Source organism: Cavia porcellus, unplaced genomic scaffold, assembly GCF_034190915.1.
Source record: "Cavia porcellus strain 051 isolate PalLab524CR breed Dunkin Hartley unplaced genomic scaffold, mCavPor4.1 scaffold_33, whole genome shotgun sequence".
Lineage (NCBI taxonomy): Eukaryota > Metazoa > Chordata > Mammalia > Rodentia > Caviidae > Cavia > Cavia porcellus.
Genome location: NW_026947516.1, coordinates 25,595,433 through 25,615,084, shown reverse-complemented (window position 1 = coordinate 25,615,084; position 19,652 = coordinate 25,595,433). Strand labels below are relative to the sequence as shown.

The following is a 19,652-nucleotide window of genomic DNA, read 5'->3' as shown; positions in this document are numbered from 1 at the left end:
GGTGTGTTGGAGGAATGATTCTAGATTAGGTTATCTTGGAAACCTGTAGGAATTGAAAGAGTTTACATTTGTGGGGGGCAGGAGAATAGGGAACATATTCCTTGGATTCATCGCTCCTCCATCTGAGCCCCTAAAGTAAGGGAGTGATGTTGCAACTCAGCAGATGCAAGTGGTGTGGCCATCATGTACCAGGCCAGGTACCAAATGAGCTTGGTCAATGTCTGCTTCCTATGTGTGAGTTTCAGGAACTTCCTATATCAGCAATGGTCTTCTACATTTTTTCCTTAAGTTTTTGACATTCAGGCTATACTCCTGCCAGGGCAGGGTGGGCTCAGTGGCAGAGGATATGCCTCAGGTGCGTCAGGAGACCCTGAGTTCAATCCCCTAGCCCCAAAACCAAACCAAGGATATATGCCTGTGATTTATACATTTTTTGTTTGTTTTGAGACAAGCTCTCACTATGTAGTCCAGGCTGGTCTTGGACTCACTATGTAGCCCAGGCTGACCTTGAACTCGTGATAGTCCTCCTGCCTCAGCTTCCTGAGTGCTGGAATTATAGTCTGCACCACCACATTCCACAGTGTTGATATATATATCCCAAAACGTCCTGTAGTAGTCATGTACTTAAATGTAGTTCTTTTGCAAACAGGAAGAAAGAAAATGGTAAATTCTCTTCCGTACTGTTTACGTATGGAATAACAACAGATATTTTCTTTTTTGTTTCAAGGTCAGTGGGGAGAAATTATATGATTGGGGCTTACGCGGATACATAGTCATAGAAGATTTGTGGAAGGAGAACTTTCAGAAGGTGAGAAGCAGCATTTTCATTTTGCTCCTTTTAGCTTGGATCTGCATCTTCTCTAGGGTTTTGGGAAATACCTGGTGGCCCTGCTGCATGACTTGTTTTTCTGTTTTAGTTGTGTCTGCAGCTCAGATTTCCCAGTTCTTTCCTAGAAGAACACTCACCCCTCAGCATTGGGTCATTCTCACCAGGGCCAAATGTGTGGTAACCATGAACACTCTCCACTGTACCTACCGCCATTTCTACTCCGTTCTGTTTACAGTTGATTCAGAGTTAGCATATTATCCAAACTGGATCCAAAAGGAACATACTGTGTCCCCAAGAGAAAAGTCATAGCCAAGACCCCCTTGCTTTTTCACTTGTCACAAGCTGTCTTTCCTGGGGGCAGTACTGTACCTGTCCATGCCCCTGCAGAGACAGAACTGAAGGGCATTGGGGACCAGGCCCCAGTGATAGGCCATACCCTCAGTGCCAGCTGGTGGGGTACAGCAGAGGAAGAAGGGGGTGTAGATGTAAGGACATGTCACCTTGTGCCTCTAGTAGCAGCCACACGGCTCCTGCTAAGTAGGAAGAAATATGGAATAGGCACTGTGTTCCCTTGAGCAGAGAACCAGCTAAGCATAGTTAACGTTCTTCCACCAGCATACCTTGTGCAGCAGAGGCTGAAGGAAGTTCATTTTGACTCCAATTATTTCAAGTTTACATAACTCATTTAAAATATATAAAATAGAGCCAGGCGTGGTAGCATATACTTGTGATCCCAACACTTGGGAAGCTGAGGCAGAAGGATCACCATGAGTTTAAGGCCAGTCTGGGCTACATAGTGAGTTTAAAGACAACTTGAACTGCATAGCAGGACCCTGTCTCAAAAAACCAAAACCAAAGAAATAGACAGAGACAGAGACAGAGAGCCAAAAAAATGTATGCAAACTTTAGGAAAAGAAAAACTTGTGTAAATTTTAAAGCTAAATTTATTGAGATATCATGAGATGCATACAAGTTACCTTTGGCCTCTCCAATTACAAGAAGTACTCAAAGTGGTGGTCATCGCTTCCAGACATTTTATTAACACAGCCAGCTGCTGCTTTGGTATCCTTGGTCATCAACACTGCTGCAATGTGGACTTTGAATTTCTTTGGTATGTATGGGTTGGGGATTTCACTCAGTGGGAAAAGTGCCTGCTTAGCATGTGAAAGGCCTTGTCTTGGATCTCTAGTACCACAAAACGAGAAATAAAGCCAGCCAGTAATCCCAGCACTTGGGGTACTTGAGGCAGGGGGATTGTACATTAGAGACCAGCCTGGGTAATTTAGTGCCTTAGTGAGACCCTGTTTCAAAGTAAAAAAATAAAAAAGGGCTGGGGGATGTACCTCAGTGCAGAGGCCCTGTGTTCAATCCTAAAAGGGAGAGAAAACAAGAGAACTACCTCAAAATTAAAATACAGAATTTTGAACTAGAATTTGAAAGTAACATTATAGAATAAAATGTTTTCCCCATTATGTACATAAATAATCTACTAGTGAAATTTTTTTTGAGACAAGGTCTCACTGTGTAGTTCAAGCTGGCCTCAAACTAATGGTGATCCTCCTGCCCCAGCCTCCCAAGTGCTAGCATTACAGACATGTGCCACCATGCCTATGTCTACCAGTGAAATCTTAATTTTTACATTGGTGATTTCTAAAAGACTTGGTGCCTTTTGAGCTTGTTTCAACTGGCTCTTAAATGGGAATTTCTATCAGTATCAAGTGTTCCTTTTTTAAAGAATAAATATTCCCAGTTTTATTTTCTTTGGAAGATTTCCTTCCTGTTTTAAAAAAATTCCTTAAAAAGTTCACACCACATTTTATGTGAGAAAAGAAATAAAATACCATAAACCCCTACACAGCGCTTAAAGAAACATGGGAAGTGAGACTAAATTGGGCTCAAGTCCGAGGGCTGGTTGCAACGTGACTGAAGGCTGCCGGCCACCAAAGCAGACTTGTCACATGCCATCGCAGATGGGCCACCCTGGACTGGCTCGTGACTGTTCGGACAGATCAGCCTGGTGCAACACCATGGTTGGAAAGCACGTGAAAGAGGCCAGCACCCTGGCGATTTGAGCACCCTAGGTACAGATCCAGCTGCTCAGATTGCTAGCAAGTCTCCCGGGAGAGGTATGGTAAAGATTTCTAATTAGCTCATGGTTCACAGACATTTTTCCCTGTCTGTCTGTTATACCTTCTGCCTCCTCAAAGTCAGTGTGAGCTTCAAATGTTCTCTCTCTAAAGTCAAGCACAGTGCTGTATCCTCTACTACCAGCACTTAGAAGGCTGAGGCAGGAGGATCAAAAGTTGGAGCTCCATTGGAGCAGCTTTGAGACCTTATCTCAAAATAAAAAAATAAAAACGTCTGCAGTGCAAGGCCCAGGGTTGAATCTTGAGTGCCACACAAAAAAAAAAAAAAAGAAAAGAAAAAAATCTCCCACTGGGCATGTTGGTACATACCTGTAATGCCAGCTCTTGGGAGGCTGAGGCAGGAAGATTGTTGTAGCCTTTGTTACCTAGTGAGTTCAAAGCTAACCTGAACTATATAGCGAAACTCTGCCTCAAACCCCACCCCAAAAGAAAGAAAGAAAGAAGGGGCTGGGGATTTAGCTCAGCGGCATAAGCACCTGCCTTGCAAGCAGGCAGTCGTGAGTTCGATCCCTGGTACCGATAAAAACGAAAAAGACAAAAAAAAAAAAAAAAAAAGAAAGGAAATTCTCTCATTCATTTACCCTGCATGCATAATTTTCCTGAAACCAGCCTGGGCTATATAGTGAGTTCAAGGCCAGCCTGAACTGCATAGTGAGACCCTGTCTCAAACAAATAAACAAACAAAAGACCCAGGGCCTTAGAATGTCCAGTGATACAAATGATGGCTCTGTTGTTAATTGCATTATTTCCCATATGACTATAGTACTCTCGGGTACCCAGATGTCTTTGATCACTTACTAAGGAGACAGCTAAAATAAACTCTGTTCTGATAACCAATAAAAAGTTTGAAATAGTCTTCTTCCAGTGTGGTCTAGGGTTTGCTTAGTTTTTTAAAAATTTCTGTAAAAGAATATATAACATAGTTTAGCATATATATATATATATATATATATATGCTAAAACCATGGTTGAGCTTGCTTTTGTCTTTAGAGTATAAATATACCATACATATGTATATAAAATCTTGATGAAGTCTTTCTATAGGTGTTATTTTGCAACTTGTTTTGTTGTCTTAGCATTAGTTTCTGGACTGTACCTGGCAATTTCTTCATCTTCACTACTGTAGCCTGTTCCTATGGGGATTACCCATGTCGCAAGCTATCGTCCACGTATGCTGTGAACACTTCTGTGCCAGCTTCGTGATTTATGAGGTTTTCTACAGCAGGAATCCTCTTCATAGACTCCGCCATCTTCAGTTTTTCTAGATGATACCAAGTGGTTGTATCTGTGTCTGCAAAGCTGGTGGCTTTACAAGAATTTGTCACTGTGGGATGCGCCTTCACTTTATTCCCCAGCATTTCTCTGAGAGAGCCGACAGAAGTGGAGATCAGTCACAGGCCGTTCACTGTGTTGGCTTTACACGACTTCATGTGCATACCTGCTGCGCTGTGGTATGCTGCTCTTTTTCCCAGCCATCTGGAAGTTGTAGATAACCTTGTGCTCTCCACCTGCATCTAATTCAGCAGGGATTTCCGGAGAACATGGAGAGTCACTCATATAATCACAATGCCATTATCATACTCAGGAAAGTTAACGTTGAATTATTTATATGAGTATTATCTAATATAGACCATATTCATATTTTCCTAGTTGTCTCAATAATGTACTTTCCTTAAACAACTTATTTTTTAAATTTTTGTTTAATTGAGACAGGGTCTCACTGTGTAGTTCAGACTGGCTTTGAATGCACTGTGGAGCATAGGCTGGCCTCCAGCTCATGGCAATCCTCCAGCTTTGACCTCCTGAATATAGGATTACAGGCATGCATCACCATGCCCAGCTACAACTTTTAAATTTTTTATAATTAAATGAGTTATTAGAAGGCAGCCTGTCTTGTAAACCATTATCTAAGACCAAAAAGTTAAATCTTTGTCAGTCTCCCTCACTCTTGATTAAGTACTCATCCCTGTAACTTTAATTATTTTTATTTCTATGCTGTTTTGTTTTGTTTTATTTTGTTTTGTTTGAGACAGGGTCTCACTATATAGTTCAGGCTGGCCTTAAACTCACAGTGATCTTCCTGTCTCAGCCTACCTAGTGCTTGGATTATAGGCATGAGCCACCATCTTTGGCTCAAGAATTTTTTAAAAAAAATAAAGGACAATGCTGTAGATTTTCATAAAGCAAAGTTGCCCTGAATTTGTGACTTATACAGCCTAAAATTCTAAGAAATAAATATATTTTTCTATTTTTTAAAACATCGTTACTTAGCAAAACAAAAAATTAGAAATCCTGAACAAAAAAATCATCCTTTGAGAAAAGTATACACCTTTGGTATCACAAAAGCTCAGCTAGGAGGTCAGATATGGTGATGCATACCTGTAATCCCAGCACTCATGAGGCTGAAACAGGAGGATCACTATGAGATCAAGGCGATCCTGGAATACATAGTAAGACTGTCTCAAAAACAAACAAACAAACAAGCCACTAGGAGGATACAATATGGCCTGGTGGCTAAAAGAGTGGACTGGAACAGAAGTACCAGGCTGTGCCCCAGCCTCTGCATCAGATCTCACTGTGAAACCTGGGGCAGTTACCCAGATGCTGAGACGTGGGAGCAGTGGCTCCTGCTGCTGTGTGGAGAATTAAAGGAGCTCACCCTGTGAGAAACATATATTTAGAATGGATAGACTAGCACAGGACAGCCATCAGCCACCACTCCTGTGACACTGCACAATTCTGCCTCTGGCCCAGAAGAGTCCTGCTAGATGAAGTACACTACTAGAAGATGGAACTGGAGTGCAGATTCCATAATCAGGCCTTTATGTCGTTGGTTTAGTTTCTTATTGCTGCTGATATGAAGGCTCTTATGTTGTGAGGCTATGAGCAATACAAATGTGTGTCTTAGCTCTGTGGGTTCCCAGTCTCCTGCTAAATGCAGATCTTAGCAGGGTGATTTTAAGACAGGGTCTCACTAAGTTGCCCAAGCTGGGTTTGAACTTGCAGTCCCTCTGCCTCAGCCTCCCAGTGTGGACCCTAGTAACATTTTTTTTGGAGACAGTCTCGCTATGCAGTTCAGATGGCCATGAACTCACTGTGTACCCCAGGCTAGTATCAAATTTGTGATCTTCTTGCCTGAGAATCCTGAGTTCTGGGATTACAGGCATGTCCCACTATGCCCAAGTGACTCTCCTAACTCTTAAGATTTGATTGTGCCCAGCTAGAGAATTCAAAACGATCTCCTCATTTTAAGAGCAACTGATTAGCAACCTTAGCTCAGTGCAGCTTTTATTTCCCTTTGACATTTAGCATAGTCTTTGATTCTGGAATTAGGATGCATATCTTTTGGGGCCCACTCTTCTGCCCACCACATTCTAGTGAACTAGAATTTTATTGGGATCTTCAACAGGCCATTCATTTATCCTTACCTTTTTTTCATCAAAAAATTAAATGAACTTGAACTTGATCCAGTGCCATGCTCATTGCTCAGGATATCTGTGGGGCACGTTCTATTATTATCCTCATTTTACATGTGAGGAAAATGTAGACTCTGTGAGAGTCCATCAGTTCATGAAAATAATTCAACTGGTAGGCACAGGACCACCCAGACATTTTGGTAGGATGCTGGACTTCAGAGGTTTGTCCGGTATTCACATGGCAACACATACTAACTAGATGTCATTGTCTCCATTTTTAAAAAAAGGTCTCAGAAAAGCCTAATGTGTTGGTGCTTTCCGGGAATCCCAGCTACTTGGGAGACTGAGGCAGGAAGGTCATGAGTTTGAGGTCAATCTGGGCAACTGAATGAGACCTCGTTTCAAAATAAAATTTTAGCAAAAGGATGGGGGGGGTGTAATTCTGTGTTACAACACTAGCCTAGCATGCATCAGTGCCTGGGATCAATTGCCAGTGCCACAAAAAAGCAGAAGTCTCCAGTTTCGCCAACAAAACTTGCTAATCATGTTCATAGATATAAGAAAATCCATGTAAAAATCAGTAGGTATTAAAATTAAGTTATAAGGAAGAGATTGAGTTGGAAAATATTTGAAGCAAAACTATTTCTGTCTAAAAATGCTGAAAGGAATTGATCTCTAGCTCATGCTACCCCGAGCTGCCTTTTACTGTGAGAATCCTGTTTCCTCAAAAGGTATAGCCCTCTCTGCCAAGAGCGCTGCTGGCTACCTGGGTCCATGCACTCACTGTCAACAAGATAGAAGGAGGCCGTTTTGTTTGGTGAAAAGGAAGATTTGTTCAAAGTTAGCAGGGAGCAGGAGAAGAAACCTGGTCACTCAGCTCTCCAGTTCCCTGTGCATGAGTATTTTAGGGCAAGAACAATGGCAGGAGCACAGTGAGACTCCGGGCCAGCCCATCCCCTCCCAGACAGGCCCCGCCTCCATTCCCTCTGGAAGTGAAACTGGACTGGGACCTCCTGGGGCCAGAATCTGCTTATTCTGTCCATTCTTCTGGCTCAAGTCGCTGTGGCTGTTTATAGCCTAGGCCTCAGATTTGGAGAAGCCACTTGTCTCTTAAAGGAAAAGATGTAACTTTAAAAGTTATTCTTTCCCTTGTTGGCTACCAAATGTACAATTTGTAACAGGGTGGATAGGACCAATACTTCTCTAGTGAAGTATTTGTCATTTTTGTACCTTTTAAAAAGTTTTTATTAATACATGCTTGTGGTACATAATGATTATATTGCTTTTGGGGAGTTGGTACACGCCCATAATACATCTTAATTCCTGTTTTCATCTCCTCTCCTCGGTTTCCTCCCCCTTCCTTCTCTCTCTGACCTGTTTTGTTAGACTACAAGTGGCGTAACCACATGGAAACATTTCCCTAGCAACAGAGCTGTTTCCCTCATTCAAAAGAATGTTTTGTGTGCTTATTTTCTTGTCTAAAAGAGAAAAAGCCTTATAAATACAGCACTTTAATTTTAGAGATAGGCCAGGGATTTAGCTCAGCACCCTAAGTGCCTGCCTGGCAAGCAGGAGATCGTGAGTTCGATCCCCGGTACCAAAAAAAAAAAAAAAGAAAAAAAAAAGAAACCAACCAAACAAACAAACAAACAAAAAAAACCCCACACAATTTAGAGGTTGAGATATTGGCGAGTATAGATAGTAGAATATGTACAAATATCATCAGATGTACTTAGCAAGCATTATGTTAATTGAGACCTAAAATGTATTTAGGGAGAAAACCACACTAGCAGACCCAGTTGTTAGCCATGGCTTATAAGCCTTTTTAAAACAATTTCTTGTTCACAAGTCACACACACACATTTTTTTATACTCATCAAATCTCTATGTTCTTACCCCATTCTGTTTTTTTATTCTATAGCTGTCTATACATACATATGCTTTTTTTTTTTGAGACAGGCTCTATATAGGTTAGGCTGGTTTTGAACTCACTATATAGCCCAGGCTGGCCTCGAACTTGCACTGATCCTCTTGGCTCAGCTTCCCAAATGCTGGGATTACAGGTGTGTGCCACCATATCCCAATAAGATTCAACAAATATTTGAACACTGTATGCTAGGAGGGCATGCATCCTCATGAAGCCTATAGATTAATGAAAGATTTTTAAATTATACTGCTTGGTTTGGTGTCACATGCCTGTGATCCTAGCACTTGTGAAGCTGAGGCACAAGGATCATTGTAAATTCGAGACCAGGCTGGGCTACAAAGTAAGCTCAAGGCCAGCCTGAATTGCATAATGAGACCCTATCTAAAAAAGACAAACACACACACTCAGGGAGGACATGGGTACTATACAAGTGAATTAAAGGTTTTAACCTAAACTGAGGAAAGGAAAGGCTTGATCTAAAGGATGCATCGTATTTCGCCAGTTAGGATTGCCCACTGTAGTGGAAGGGGTGCATTTTGCAAAAATCGCATCCTAGGAAGGGGCTTCATAAGTTTGAGCAACAGCAAAAAAGCATGTGTAAGCAGATGCCCAAGGATGGTGGAAACAATTTGCCAATAGTCAGGAATATAGACAATTTATGTTTATTGACAAGACAGCAGGGGGCAAGTCCAAGAGAAGACCTTGCTGTCAGTTAGCAGGGTTTTGGGGTACTCTGGGGTCCTTCTAGTGATTCTTTCTAGGTTCTTGTCCTGAATGAAGAATTGGTCAAAACATGCAGAAAACATAGTGAGGTTTTAAATTTATGAAATGTTATTAAAGATAGGGAAAGAAATGTCCTCTGTGGAGTGAGCAAGTGGAAGACAATTAAAAATAGGAAAAGAGGTACCCTGACCGAAGGAGCTTATGAAGGCAGTGGCCGCCATCTTTTATAGCGCCCCCCTTCTGATGTCAGTGCTAGGCCGACCTGTCAAAAACCTGGTTGAGCTTGTGCCAGAAGAATTGAAGATAGCATTTTCTGTTTGGCACATGTGCATGCATCCCACATCCCCGTGATTGACAGGTCAGCCCACTTACCCAGCTAGCTGACCATGCCTTACTCTCCTGCCTCCTTAGGATGAAAGGCTGAGATGTGTTTTTGTGTTCTGTTATATTTCATTTCGTTTGAGACGAGGTCTCATTTTGTAGTGCAGGCTGACCTTAAACTCACTAGTACCCAAGTTGGCCTTGGATTCATGATGATCCTGCTGCCTCAGCCTCCTGAGTGCTAAGATTACAAGTGGGCACCAGCCACACCTGACTGATACTTTTATACTGTATTTGATTTTAACTTGAGGAGGGGATTTGGAAATGTCATCGCAGGAGTGCTTTCTTCAGGTCATGGTGGTTCTGTTGTCTCAGTTCTGAGGATGGTCAGATGTGTTTACAACAGATGTGAGGCAAGAGGACTGAGGCTAGTCTGGGCTATCTACAGACTGATGCCATGTTTTGTTCTACAGGCTCCAATACCCTTGGTATTCCTAGAAATAGTCCTGAGTAAAATTGATAAATGTGTGAAGGTTGACTAATGTTAGTGTCAAAGGTTCTTTAAGACATGGCAAGTGGTTAAACCATTTAAGGATGTATGCAGGGTTCTTGTGTGCAGCTTGCAAGGTGGGAATGTTCCACTACAGACTCGTCCCTCAACTGTAGAGTGTTTTCCGAAGAAACAATGGTGAAATAGCCATGCCTACTCACATCTGGGACAGTGGGACGTGTTGTGTGTGTGTTCACATGTGCATACGCATGGGGGAAGGGATGGGAAGTGGCTCTGGAGGAGGAGGCTCAGGGCCCAGATGCTGAGTCCTGTGAAGTCTTGGGCCTGAGCATTGTATGTGGACCCACTGAATGATACATGTGGCCTCAGTCCCCAGAACTCCATCATCAAGTGGATACAGTGCGTAAATATGATAACCACATAATTTATCATCCAGCCAGGCATGGTGATGTATACCTGTATCTAGCACACGGGAGCCTGAGGCAGGAGGATCATTGTGAGTTCAAGGTCAGCCTGGGCTATACAGGGAATTCAAGGCCAGCCTGGACTGCATAGTGAGACTTTCACTCAAAATGCTGAAAACCAAACAAAATAATTTATCATCCAAACTAGGGTGCCCTTGAGAGTAAGAGGGAACTCTATAATTATGCTGGATCATGGGTAGAAAGCAGTTCCTAGAGACCAGTTTTCAACAACTCCAGAAAGCAGGCTTTAAAATGACCAGGTCACATGTTTTGCTTTGTCACCTTTTGCTCTTTCTGGTGGTGGTGAGCAACTCTGAGAGGACCCCTGGAGAAGCACAGCCCCATCACCTGCCCAGCTACAGCCTTATGCTCTGCAGCCTGCCAACTCACTCCACCTTGAATCTTCGCTGTGGAGCAGACCTTATTAACGTGATTTCAGAATTAAAGTCTTTGAAACTTACAGGAAAGAAAGCAAACTCTTAAACATGTAGCACATGAAGTTTTCCCACCAGAAACTTCCTACAGTGCTTCTCAGGGAGGCATGACCTAATTATATGTTCCCGATGCTGGCCAGGTGCAGCATGGGTGTGGTCCAATTTAAACCTGTCTCGGAGTAAGCAGGTTTGGGGAATTGGCCCTCTGGTGGGTACTGCGCAGAGCGAGTACTTACAGGAAACTTTGCACAGATATGAAGCCCTCTTCAGCCATGACAGCACTATGGAGTAGTGAATTGCTTTCAAAAAATGAGACATGTTTCCACAATTGATGACATTTTCAATAGAATCAGCTGTTTGGCTGAACCTGCACCATGAGGATTGAGGGAGCTTTATTTCCTGCTTTCAGGCCAAGTCACATAGCAGGGCCTTCAAGGTGCTCTAGTAACTCTTTCAGCTTTCTGAGAATGGGGTCACTTTGCATTACAGTGATATTTAATAACATTTACTGCAACTGCAAGCCCAGTGAAGAATCTGGGATCTCATCGTCTTCCTTGACTCCCCAGCTTTGCTGTTTACTACAATGGCACGGACCCCGCCTTCCCTGAAATAGTAATATTTATTGTTTGTCTTAAGCCAATCCTGAAAACAGTTTGAGGTGCTTCACTATTTCTTTTCAAACTGCATTAAAACTGTTGCTTTTGTTTTATAAGCCAGGAAATGTGAAGAGTTCACCTGGAAATAAGTAGAAAACTCCGTGCTTGGCCCATTTTAATCAGGTAAAGAACAAGAAAACTCTGGTTACTTTCAGCATTGTTCATGCCAGCTAAAATTACTTGTCTTTAATTAATTTAATTTAATTAATTACAGCTGTTTCACCTTGATGTGGAAACTTTTTATTCCATCTCTAATTTCTGGGCTTAAGTGCCATGACTTATTTAATTGTGTTTGTTCCCAAAGGCTACTTAGGGATTTTAGACAAGCTGGAACTAGACAGTTGGGATTTGTCTACAAATCTATTTTAAACAATTGAAAAGTGCTGTTATTTCCCAGGTTTATTATATTTTTTCAAACTATATTTTTTTATCGTAAGCACACTGGGATTCAGCTAATACTCATTCAAATAAATTCTTGAGTGCAGCACTATTACAGGGAAGCTCAAGATTATGTAGCGATATTATCTTAAGTGACATAGGCAATTTCATTAATTATTACTAGGCATAATTATTCTATTCCTTCTTTAATGACTAACCTGAAGCTAGAGAAACTTAGTATATTAGATAAAGTCAGAAAACCAGTGAGATTTCTTTTGATCTTATACTGAAATTTATTATCTGTTTTAATTTATTTAGTCAGTATTTCCTTATAAAGCACCTGCTAAAACTACTAGGTAATATTTTTTTGTGTATATATTAAAATTGTATTATATCTTGTGATTTCCTGATAATTAAAGATTATATTGAATTTGAAATCTAGATATTCAACTGTAGGAAAATGGTTTAATTATAGTATATCCATAGGAGGAGTATAATTCTGTTTCAGTGATATTTAATTGCATGGGAGCATGTATGCAATTATTAAATGGAGAAAAAAAGATAGTATGACACATTATTAGACCAAAGAGTATAACAGAAAATTTAAGCATACATCTTTCAGGTATAAATAAGATTTTTACATTTTTTTTCTTTAGAATTTTCTGTATTTTGAAAATTTTCTCCAGTTAATATGAGTTTTCTTTTTAATAGGGTTTTGTTATTTTGCAGTGCTAGGGGTTAAATCCAGGGCCTTTGCACATGCTAGGCAAGTGCTCTACCACTGAATCACACCCTCCAGTTCTCCTTATTTTTTATTTTGAGACAGAGTCTCGCTCAGTTACCCAGGGTGGGCTCTAATTTGTGATCTCCCCACTCCAATGGCCCCTCCCCACAGTAGCTGTCCCAGCTATTATTTTTAGAGCCATGTTAGCTTAAAGTTTGAGGCCCAGCTGTCCCAGCCCCCTGCCTCCAGCACAGTCTCGTCACCCTGTATACATCCTCATTTTGTGAGTGATAACAGCCCAAAGGCAGCTGTCTTTGGACAGTTAGGAAACTGTTTCTTCAGTTAAGCAAAAAATCTGTCTCCTTGTGACTTCTAAGCAGTGGTCCTGCTGGAAAACAAGACTACTTCCTCCGTTACATTTATAGTAATGGCAAAGTCAGTAGTTCGCTGATGGTGCTATGTAAACAGCTTGGTGGACAAACCCAAGGCAGAGGCCCAAGTGCACCCTAGAATCTGCAGGTGAGAAAGGATTAGAAAGGACACTGCAAGCTGAGTAGCCAGAGAGCCACACATTCTCCAGATTTATGTTGAATGTGACTGTAGTTCTCTACTTGGATGATGATCCAGTGGAGAGAAAGTTCATAATTATCCATTTCAGTTTCCAGAGATATTCTGAGCCAGAGTGCAGCTTACTATATATACAAGCTTGATCTAATTCTTGATTTGTCTTCTAGATCTTTATTGAAGGCATAGTTTTTCTTTATAAAATCCAGCAGTGGTCCTGCTGTGTGTTGTGAAACAAAAAGGATGTTCTTGGGTGATTTTTTTGGGTGGTGCTGAGAATTGAACCCAGGGCTTCTGTACATGCTAGGCAAATGCTCCACTTATAAGCTATACCCCTGGGGCTGGGGGTTTAGCTCAGTGGCATAAGCGCCTGCCTTGAAAGCAGGCAGTCGTGAGTTCGATCCCCGGTACCGATAAAAAAAGACAAAAAAAAATTAAAAAAAAATAAGCTATACCCCTGGCTCCATCTTTTTTGATACTGGGGTTTGACCCCAGGGTCTTTGCACTGTACTACATCTCAAGTCCTTTTATTGCTTTTACTTTGAGACAGGCATCCCTAAATCACTAAGCCACCCAGGCTGGGTTTGAACTTGCAGTCATCCTGGTTTAGCCTCCCAGAACACTGGGATTACAGTTGTGCACCACCAAACCCAGCTAGTATTTTTACAGCTTGTCCTACTTCTATTCCTTTCCCAGAGGTAATATCTGTTCATAGTTTTCTATATCATTTCAGACTTGTTAGTGTGTGTATATATAAATGGAAGCTTTTGGTTTTTTGACAAAATGAGATCATAGACTTCGTATCATTCTGCAAGTACATGGAAAACTCCTAGAAGGCACATAATTATAAGTTTATTATCACACCTAAAAAAATTAACACACTTTCCTTGACAGCATCTGATATCCAGTCAATGTACAGATTTCCTGGTTGTCTCATTAATAACTTTGCATAGTTGGTTTATTTGAACCAGGATTCAAACAAGTTCTGCATCTTGCATTTGACTGATAGGTCTCCCAATCTCCTTTGTTTATTTATCTATTTCTGTTTGTATGTTTTTTGATGGAACTGGGGATGGAACCCAGGGCTCGCGCATTCTAAGAAAGTGCTCCACCACTGAGCTACACCACCAGCTCTCTACGTCTCTGTTGCCCTTGTCATTTATTTGTTTAAAAGCCTGGCTAATTTGTATTTTAGAATTTGCCATGTTCCGCCTGTAGCTGAATACATTCATTTAATGTTGCTCCATTTGTCTTTTGGTTTTTCTTCTCTGTATTTCCCATAAATTGGTAGTTGGACCTGAAGACTTAATCAGATTTAGGTTCCATTTTTTGGTAAGAATACTTCATAGGTGGTGCTTTGTTTAGCTCTGTTAAGTAAATGGATAAATTTGCTTTTTTCACTTAATATACTACTGGTATGTGCATCCTTGTCAGTATGTATAGGTCCATCTCTGTTTCATTTTGCTCAGATATATAGCCAGTTAACAGTCTGAATGTCATAATGATGGACCATCAAGTTTATAAGTTTTAATTTAACCATCTATGAAATGGGAATAATTACTATTTTTTCTGGTTCATGAGCCTTATAGTCATGTAATGGTAATGTATATATTTATGAGTTCTCTATTTAAAATTTTAAAAGTTTCAAGCTGCAAGCTTTTAAGAGTTTTTTTCAGTCTTTTCACTGCTTACTTATGTTTTTCTTTTCTTTCTTTCAGTTATAGGAAACACTGGAAACTACAGACAGTAAATCAGTATTTCTACCAAAAAGTGACAGAGAAGGCAGTACTGAATGTAGAAAACTGGCTTTCTTCTTCAGGAAAAAATATACTAGGCCTCTTTGTTATCTTGGGCGATGTCATACTGCAAGCGGACTAATGTGAAATCCTTTCACCTAGAGATAATGTATGAGCCTTGGAACACCTTGATCTCATGTCACTACTTATGTACATAATTAAAATGCAAAAGGAAAACAACTAACAGTTGTCCTGTTCTCTTTACTAATATCACTGAGTGACACTTTAAGTATAGCAGGAACTCCTCTGTGTATGTGTGTATACTATAGATAACTGTCACCTCTTCTTAGGACAGTGGCAGCTGACAGCCTGCAGTCTGAGGCCCTCAATGCAGAGAAGAGTAAAGAGTGGGGGCTGGGGCTAAGAGACAGTGCTTCAAAACCCAGCAGCAGGATCAAGTCTGGAAGGAAAGCAATTTGCCTGCACTAACTTGAAGACACAAAATGGTTACAGTGACTTTTGTTGTGGTTGTCACCTCCCTGTTTGTACAGCTCTCCTGGTTCCTGAGTGCCATTGAGCCTTCAGTTGAGGCAGGGCATGTCGTCTGCAGTGGACAGTGGTGCTGTGGCTCCTGGGCTCCTCTATGCTCCCCAAATGCGCACTTCTTGGGATCCTGTTCCCAGGGCCAGTGGGATTAGCAGGAGCTTTTTTTTGGCTTCTCAGCCAGTCAAGAAGGATGGCAGGGGGTGCTTTAAATTCCCAACCCCTCACACTATGTGAAAGAGAATTGAGAATTTCCAAGTTTCACTGGGCATGGTGGCACATACCTGTAATCCCAGCACTGAGAAGGCAGAGGCAGGACGATCATCATGAATGAAAGGCCAATTTGGGCTATATAAGTGAAGTTTCAGGGCCAGCCTGCACTATATAGCAATACCTTGTCTCAGAAAAAAAATTCCAGATTTCAGCAGAAATGGTGTGGTTCGTTCTGTGATGCTGGATTCCTAGGAAAGACTGCTTTGTCAAAAATCAGAATTTAAAAGCAGTTGTCTCAGCTGGGCATGATGGTGCATGTCTAATCCTTGGGAGGCTTAGGCAGGTTCACCACAAGTTCAAGTCCAGCCTGGACCTCAGTGAGACCCTGTCTCAAAAAAAAAAAAGCCTAAAGAAAGAAATGAGGGAAAAAAAAACCCTAGAGCCAGGAAATAAGCTAAGCTTTAAAAATAAAGAAATAAAAGCTATTGCTTCAATGGGAAAAAATAAAAGGATGGGGGACCAAAGAAGGCCTTGACAAATCTTAATACCTACTACCTACATTATAGTTTGAGACCAGAGCAAAACAGTAGGACAGTTAAAGCCCATGATGCCTGGGCCACTGGCTCCACAGCTTTTGTCCCCAGGCTGGTGCTGGATCCTGGCCGGTAGCAGTCAAGGTGATTACAAAGCATTATCCAAGCGAGGGAATGAGTGATGTTCTGTGCAGATAGCCTAAATAAAATGCACTAGGCAAAGTGCTGTGTTCACATAGATGAAAAAATACGACTTGCTCAAGGTTGAATAGCAAATTAGTCAGGTATGGTGATGCATACCTACAATTCCAGCATTCTGGGAGGCTGAGGCAGGAGGACTGTAAATTTCAATCCAGCCTGGGCAACTTAGTGACTTAGTGAGAGACCCTGTCTCAAAAAATAAATAAGTACATAATGGGCTGGGAATGTAGTTCACTGCAAATGTCCAGGGTTCAGTCCCCAGTACTGAAAAAAAAAGACATTAATGACAGAATTAGGTCATTCAGTATGACTGATTTTTTATGAGTGCAAAATATATAATATAATTCAAAAACCTAGAAATCAGAGAAATAAATTCTGTGGTCATTAGATGATAGTTGTGTTTAATGAATATAGTCTGCACTCATTTGAGAAAGGCTTAATATTTAGAAAATACTTTATTTGTGACTAATGTTATTTATGCTTGTTGTGTAAACTGAATGATTTACTGTGACCAAAAAAGTCTGTGTTTTTTTTTTTGAGACAGGATCTCACTATGTAGTTCAAAATGGCCTTGAACTCATTAGGTAGCCCAGGCTGGCCTCGAATTTAGTGATCCTCCTGCCTCTCAGCCTTTTGAGCACTGGGATTATAGGCATGTGCCACCACTCCCGGATAAAGTTTTCCCTTTTGAGTTTAATATTCTTACCCACTGTAATGCAGACATGTTCTGAAAGAATTCAGAATGTATTTGTGGGACTAAGCTCTTTTCAAGTCTCAATTTTCATTAAAAGTAAATATCTGAAGTAATGGTCTTGTTTACCATTAGTTGAAAGAAACTTGCTTAAGGTTTTGATTTTCACCCTGAATACCTCCTGTCTGATGTGTCCTTTTCTCTTCATTGATTTTATTTTTCAGGCAGTTGTGTCTGCCACCGAGCTGTATCACTGGCCCATTCCTTTCTGTCTTCAAGTTCCAAGTTATTGAGTATCTGGCATACAGTGCTGTACTGAGTACAATGAGGTCAAACCCCAGATGCAGCAGAAGAGCAGACTTTTTATGTTTAGGAAACGATGGCCAAGGAGATTTCTGTTTGGAAGAAAAGTTTGTTTTTGAAAAGCAAACATTTCACTTCACATTTGGTTCACTTAGCAAGCCTGTGTAAGTTGCCTTTATCTTTTTAATCAAGTACAGGGCTTTGTTGCTGACTCCAGAAAGCAAAAGAATAATCAAGGGAGTGATTCCTCTCCCTGCCCTCTCCTAGTCTGAGAAATAGTCTTCACCAAAATGCTTATAGTCAAGCCTGGGGTGGTGGTGCACATCTGTAATCCCAGCACTCTGGAAGCTGATGCAGGAGGATTACAAATTCGAGGCCAACCTAATCTACATGGCAAGATGGTATTTAAAAATAATTGATTTATCTAACATATCTTTTGTAACTTAGGGGAAAATGAACTTTAGGTAACAGTGGTATCTGAATACATGCATTACTTTCTACTGAAACTCCAGGAAGACAAGAGAAAGTAGATTTTTTTCAAACAAGCTCTTGCTATGTTACTGAGGCTAGCCTTCAAATCACCATCCTACGTCAGCCTCCCCAGCAGCTGGGACTATAGGCATGCATTACTGTGTCTGCTAGGAAAGGAATTTTTGTTTTGTTTGGGGAATTGGTTGTTTGATTTATTTAGAGATGTGGTCTCTCCATGTAGCCCAGGCTGGCCTCAACCTCACAGCAATCCTCCTGCCTCAGCCTCCTGAGTGCTGGGATCACAAGCATGTATCACTATGCTTGTCTAGGAAAAGGACTTTTAAAATGGCATTAGCACACAGGTGTGGGGAACAGACAGAGCTTGATCAGTGAGTTCTGAGTTAGAGTCGGGAGCAATAAGTACTAGTGAGTTATTGCGTGGTAGGGTGACTATGGATAACAGTTATATATTTCACAAAACTAGAAGAAAGGAGTTTGACTTTTCACCATCCACAGATGATAAGTGTAAAAATACTAAGAAATGATACATGTTTGAGGAGATAGCTAATTTTGCCCTAATTTAAGTATTATACAATTTATACATGTATTAAACCATCACATGGTATGCCAGATGTTCTTATATATCAGCCAAAAAATAAGTGGGCTAAGAGTATAGCTCAGTGGTAAGAGTGTGTGCTTGGCACACAATCCCCAGCACACAGATACCCTCATTTTTAATGATTTTTTAAATTTCAAATGGTGTTACTTTGTAGTTCAGGCAGGCCTTGAACTCATGAGGTAGCCATGGGGAACCGTGCAGACAGGCAAAGCTCTGGGCATGTAAGGATGCTTCTGGACAGCCCTGACAACACGACCCCATTATCAGCACAGGCACAGAATGTATATATACCCATGACTTAGCACTGGATAACTATGCGTGCACCATTGAGGCCAGCATGTAAGAATATAAACAGGTGATAACAACTTGCATAAAAATTATCCTTATCCTTATCCTTAAAAATCTCCCTTGGGCCCTGTAAGTGGACCAACACTAGCCCAGGCTGGCCTTGAACTCTTAGTGATCCTCCTGCCTCAGCCTCCTGAATGCTGGGATTATAGGCATGCGCTACCACGTCTGGCCTAATTTTATTTAAGATTCAAAAGATAGCATTAGTGCAGCCTGCGTGGTGGCTCACGCCTCTAATCCCAGCACTCGGGAGGCTGAGGTGGGAGGATCATTGCGAGTTCGAGACCAGCCTGGGCTACAAAGTGAGCTCAAGGCTGGCCTGAACTGCATAGTGAGACCCTGTCTCAAAAAAGACAAAAAAAAAAAAAAAAAAAAAGATAGCATTAGTGCATGGGAAAAGGATGAGGGAAGGAGACAGTGAACTTGCTTTATTCTTTGTAACAGATGGAGCAGAACTGCTTACGACTCTGTGTCCACGTACAGTAATATAAATAAAATAATGAAAAGATTTGGAAATAAATTCTAGAAAAACTAAGGAAGTTAATATTAAAAGTGTGGTATTTACTTTGTAAATCTTGGTTGCCCTGTGCCTCTTCACTGGTGCTGTTTCTGTAATGAAGCCTTGCTCCCTGTTTTTAACTTTCTTTTTCTTACTTGGATGGGCTTTTTGTTGTTTTCTGTGTGCATGTATGGTGCTTGGGACAGGACTTAGGACCCTCACATGTGAGATAAGCATTCTATCACTGAGCTACACCCTAGCCCTCCCCATTTTTAAAAGTTTTCCAAGGGTATGGTGTGTCTTTGTGTTGATGGCATTTTGCCGGTCAAAGCTCTGATTCACTTTCTGACTCTTTTGTCAGGAATGCAGCTGTTAAAAACAACACTGCTCATGAGGAAGGC

At 41.1% G+C, this 19,652-nt stretch overlaps 1 protein-coding gene across 4 annotated transcripts in view; it reads left to right on the top strand.

Moving 5' to 3' along the window:
- The window catches only part of Apoo (apolipoprotein O), a 67,378-nt gene extending 52,308 nt beyond the window's left edge, over positions 1 to 15,070 (top strand). For all 4 annotated transcript variants that reach the window (XM_063243086.1, XM_063243088.1, XM_063243087.1 and 1 more), the window contains 3 exons: positions 728 to 808; positions 11,486 to 11,551; positions 14,813 to 15,070. In XM_063243086.1, coding sequence (XP_063099156.1) covers positions 728 to 808; positions 11,486 to 11,521 — 117 coding nt within the window. In that variant the 3' untranslated portion in view covers positions 11,522 to 11,551; positions 14,813 to 15,070. The remainder of the gene's footprint in view (positions 1 to 727; positions 809 to 11,485; positions 11,552 to 14,812) is intronic.
- The last annotated feature ends 4,582 nt before the right edge of the window (positions 15,071 to 19,652 follow it).